This window comes from Bombus terrestris, chromosome 7 (genome assembly GCF_910591885.1).
Source record: "Bombus terrestris chromosome 7, iyBomTerr1.2, whole genome shotgun sequence".
NCBI classification, from domain to species: domain Eukaryota; kingdom Metazoa; phylum Arthropoda; class Insecta; order Hymenoptera; family Apidae; genus Bombus; species Bombus terrestris.
In genome coordinates, this window is record NC_063275.1 from 12,541,719 (window position 1) to 12,546,957 (window position 5,239).

The following is a 5,239-nucleotide window of genomic DNA, read 5'->3' on the forward strand; positions in this document are numbered from 1 at the left end:
ACATGTTACATGTAAACAATTAAAATCCCACGTTTAATATATATTGAAGAATTCCTTTCATGGATAGAAAACCGGTTTCACTGAAACCTTAACAAGTTGTGATAAATTGTGGAATACCGCTATTCATCGAGCATGTAATACTTATGAATATGCAAAGAATATCTTCATGGAGGCAAGGAACAAGATCCATTTAAAAAAAAACGCACTATAATTTGTTCGTTTCATTTATTTTATAATAACAAGCAAATATCGCTAATAAATTCAATACCCTACACCTTCATCACGTAATTTTCTTATTTATTATATCTCGCTTCTGAATTTATATCATCTATGTTTTTCATCACTTGTAAAAATTATTCTATAAAAACTTTTCTTCTTCATTTACATCTTTTCTTATATACATATCTATTACCTTTGAATAGATACTTTTTTTAAAGAATATGACTTGATAACATATTACAACCAATTCAATAAACTCAGAATAAAATTACCAATTTGACTTGGGAACTCAACACAATTATTTCTAAGAAATAATCAAAATTTGTTCTTGACTACAAATTGGATTGAGTTACAGTTCATTTAAAAACTAGATAAGGCTAACAAATAAAAGTACTTTATATTTAATGTGAAACAAAAAAATTATTGTTATTTTTTTTTTGTTTATTCACTTTTTTTCTTATCAAATATAATTCTCTCAAAGTGGAATAACATTTATAAAAATAGAATTTTAAGATAAAATAGTAACTATCAGTATATCTCATATAAAAGCTTCCTAAAAAACTTTCTTCCTTTCTATTATATAATAACGATATTATATTTTACATAATTCAATTTCGTGTACACGTACACAATAACAATTGAGAACAGTATATATTAAATTATATAACTTTAGATAGTGGAATGAGAACGTGTATACTTTGATTAGATTATAAATACTTTCAGATTATAAATTGGTAGAAAAAAATAACAAAAATAGAGAAATAAAAAGAGAATAGTAGAATAGCATACGCAATCCTCTGATTTCTGGAATTAGATTTACGTTGTCTTCGATATTGAAAGATTATTTTCATTGACTTAATGCCTTTATAGTTTAGATCGAAGAAGTTCAATCTTTTTGCCTGCACGCTTTTGTAACTCGATTAGTTTCATTGCCATTCCCATGTTACCTTGGATCTTAATTTTTCCTTGGAAAAATGCTTTTTGCGGATTCAATTCTCCGGAAATAAAATCGACAATGTCCACATCGCTAATCGTAATTATAACATCGGGTTTAGTTTTTCCATTATATTCTACTTTTCCTTTTCCTACTTTAGTATCCACAACCCAAAAGCCTTCCGCGCCTCCTGGTCCGTTGATTACTTTAAATCCGAACACTCCGCGAACTTTTTCGACCAGATTTTCTTCATCCTCTTGCATTGCGATGTCTAATAATTTAAACAACACATTTGCCTTGAACTGATCCGGATCAGATGCACTTAAATTTCTCTTAGTTATATGAGATTGATGGAAGCCCATACGATACAGAGCAACCACAACTGCTCCACCTAAACCTATGTTATGTTGCAGAGCAAGTTTTGCGTTTGGCACTTGTCGTTTGCCAGCTTCTCCTCGAAGTTGCCAACAAAGTTCAGCGCATTGTGCCAATCCTGTTGCTCCCAAAGGATGTCCCTTTGAGATCAAACCACCACTAGGATTTATTACATATTTTCCTCCATATGTATTGTCTCCAAGATCAACTAACTTTCCACCATGACCTGGAGGACAAAGACCCAATGCTTCATATGTAATAAGTTCATTAGTAGAAAAGCAATCATGTAATTCTATAACATCCACATCTGATGGCTTGTAAGGAGACTGAGTGAACATCTTTTCAGCAGCAGCTTTTGTCATATCATAGCTGTAAAGTAAACAAATATTACTTACCTCTCTTAATGTTGACAAATTGCCAAATATATAATATACATTGATGTTTCTTACCCAACAAGTTTAATACAACTCTTCTCTGTGAATGTCGAAGCTAGATCTGTGACCATTTCCATTGCTACAATTTCTACTGCCTGAGATTCAAGTTTATGTTTACGAACAAAGTTTTCATTAGCCAGAACTACAGCTGCTGCACCATCGGATGTTGGACAACACTGAAGCTTGGTAAGAGGTCCAAATACTTTTGGAGATTTCATTATCTGCTCCAACGTGTATCTTTCTTGGAACTGTGAGTATGGATTGTTTAAAGAATGTAAATGATTTTTACACGCAATTTTCGCAAAGTGCTCAACTGTGGTACCATATTTCTTCATATGTTCAAGTCCAGCATTTCCAAACATTTGGGCAGTGATTGGGCTTTCGTTTATACCTGGGAATAAAAATACAAATAAGTAATGAAAGAGAAGAAAGACTAATAATGGAACATAAATTCTTTACAAAAAGTAGCTTAAAAATAATTTGTGATGATTCACCAGCAATATCAACCAAGAGTTCCACATGTTTGTCCATCGGATTGGTACGATCCGCAAATTTAGACATTAAAGAACCTTTTTCCATTTTCTCAAAACCAAGAGCCAACACACAATCACTAGAGCCAGCGTCAATAATCTGTTTAGCCATTATTAAAGCGGTTGAGCCAGTGGCACAATTATTATTTACATTATATATAGGACAACCGGTAAAACCTATTTGATACAACGCTCGTTGACCACAAGCAGAATCACCATAAACATATCCAACACATGCTGCTTTCACATTATCATAAGAAACCTTTGCATCTTGCAAAGCTTTTGTAACTGCTTCCTTCACCATGGCCGGATAATCGAAATCTTCCCGTTTACCTGGTTTCTCAAATTTTGTCATACCGACACCAATAATATAAACCTTTGTTCTCTGTGACATTTTGAAGTTTTCTTAGAAGTAGAATGGACTATGGAATTCCAAGAAAAAATAAGTATAATTAGATGTTTTTTTCCTTGGACACAGCTGTTTAAAACGTTATTACTTATTAATAAATACTACATACTGAACTTTATTCTTACTTACATCTATCTAATAATACAAAACTGAAAATTGACAAAACTATTTTGTGAGTAGGTCAATTGCTCTCAGTTGGTAAATCTTAAATGACCATATATTTGTTAGCACAGTCTTCGTCGCCAGTTGCCAGTTTAATAATCGCCGTCGCCAGACAGGAGTAAGAAGTAGGGAGTATGGAGTAGGGAGATCGTAAATGTTTACGGGTAAAAAATGGACACTAAGAATAAGGGCCTCTCGTGGTCAACAGCTGTACTATCATCACGTCTCGTCTGGTGCTCTTGGTGGGAGAAACATGCTAATGCTAACGGCGAGAGAAAGTAGAAATGTGCGACTAGCGACCCTGACTCGTATCGTTGAGTAGTGAAGAGGAAGTATGCGCACGACATAGGGCAATGGCGGAACAAACATATATGTACATACATATTGTTTGTTAGCTATGAGTACTAGGCATTGATTGATATTTAGTATCAATTACATGTTTTTTTATATAATTTTATTTTCTAGTTATTTAGTAAACTTAAGGAAACGCTACTTCCTTTGGGATTTCGATGATTCTTGACTATATTGTAAAGCTCAAGAAGTTGTTTAAAATGTTGAGCTTTACAATATTTTAAACAACTTCTTTTTGAATATATAATCGGTGGTCGATCTTAGTTTCCGAGATATTTGTAAAAAACCATTGGTATCGCTATAACGTATTTCTGCATATGATTGTGCGTTTGTGGCAGCATATGCGTCAGTTGGTTGCCGACCGCTGGCCGCTTATCTTCTGTTTATGAACGGGGGTCAGACAAGTTTAAAACCCCTATGCACAACTACATATACGATGCTGTAAGAAATATCTGTTTAGATTATAGATAACAACGGGAACTGTTTCTAATTATGAGTTTCATAAAGTAGCGGGAATAGTTGGTATCCTTTTAAAGAGACAAATTCGTTTAAAGAGGCAAATTCGTGCTTACTAAGGATTTGTGGGTACGCGAGATTACGGTTTCGGGCGGTCTTGGAAAAAGTCGGATAGACACTTACATGCGATATACAGATGCTTGGAATGTTCGATACTTTCCACTTTAATTTTACATTTACACTTTATATCTTTACGTCGTAAGGTTTTCGACGCTTAATTATTTACATTTTAATTAAGAACAGAAAGTACGTTTTAACATATCTTTAAATTTTTAAATATGTTTGTTTTAAATTTGCACATTGGACATTGCTTATATTATTTAATTAACCTCGTTTGGTTCGGCAAAACGGAACCGTGTTCCTCTTTTTAAATTGCGCTTTTTGCTATAAATTGCTTCATTATATTCAGAAATTATCGAAATTGGTTGAGGATCATCTTCAAAATAGGTAGTTGACAACAAATCTATCTACACTGTCGGACATAAGTATTAGTATATCTACTTGTCATATTTATTAGATAATTCTAACAAATTTTACTTTATTTAGTTTTCATTACAAGCCATGTATAATGCAAATGGAATAATAAATTTATAATAAAATAACTAGAAAATAAAAGCAATAAAAGGCATGTGATTTATATTACAACATCAATCAGTATCCTAGTATTCATCGCTGGCAGTATATCTGTACATATACATATGTTTGCTCTGGCAGTGCTATGTGCCGTGCGCATATTCCTCCTCCAGTACTCACCAATACAAGCCAGAGTCACGATCATACAATTCTCCTCTCGCCGAGCATTCGCTCGTTTCTCCCGACTCCCGGATATGAAATCGGCGAACAGTGCAACCGTTGGCCACGAGAGGTCCTTATTCTCAGTGTCAATTTTTTGACAGACTTTTTTAGCATTGTTCTCGAGATCTCTCTATTCATCTCTATTTGCCATACTTCTGACCTTCTATTGCGAAATAGATAGAATTCTATTGCGATTCTAATGCGAAAATTCTGGCCGATAGGCGTGTTTGTTATTACGATTGTATTGGATTCATCAGAAATAACCAATCAAATTTGCGTTCGTTCCAGGAAACTTCTTTTCATCTCTACATTTACTTAATATTAACTTAAGTTACAATCTTTCTACTCAAGATGTCGCTTCCTAAGTATCATTAAATTTGGTTTTCTATAGATACAATAATTAATTTTCTAAATAAAGTTTGTAATTAAACTGGGATATAAATTATTAACCTAACTAATGGTAAATTTGCAGTAAAAGTAATACTAAGGCAGTTAGCGTTTAATCGATTCAGGT

At 33.3% G+C, this 5,239-nt stretch overlaps 1 protein-coding gene across 2 annotated transcripts; it reads right to left on the minus strand.

Annotated features, from left to right (window-relative positions):
* Positions 1 to 210: 210 nt before the first annotated feature.
* On the minus strand, positions 211 to 3,233 carry LOC100647066 (sterol carrier protein 2). 2 transcript variants are annotated; one of them, XM_048407823.1, is made up of 4 exons: positions 3,031 to 3,233; positions 2,457 to 2,970; positions 1,978 to 2,353; positions 211 to 1,897 (listed from the first exon to the last, which is right to left on the minus strand). In XM_048407823.1, exons 2-4 carry the CDS (start codon positions 2,884 to 2,886, stop codon positions 1,084 to 1,086), a joined length of 1,620 nt encoding a protein of 539 aa, XP_048263780.1. In that variant the 5' UTR covers positions 2,887 to 2,970; positions 3,031 to 3,233; the 3' UTR covers positions 211 to 1,083. The 2 variants fall into 2 exon arrangements, with proteins under 2 accessions (XP_048263780.1, XP_003396579.1); XM_003396531.4 differs by having other exon boundaries at positions 2,457 to 2,914; positions 3,031 to 3,230.
* Positions 3,234 to 5,239: the final 2,006 nt, after the last annotated feature.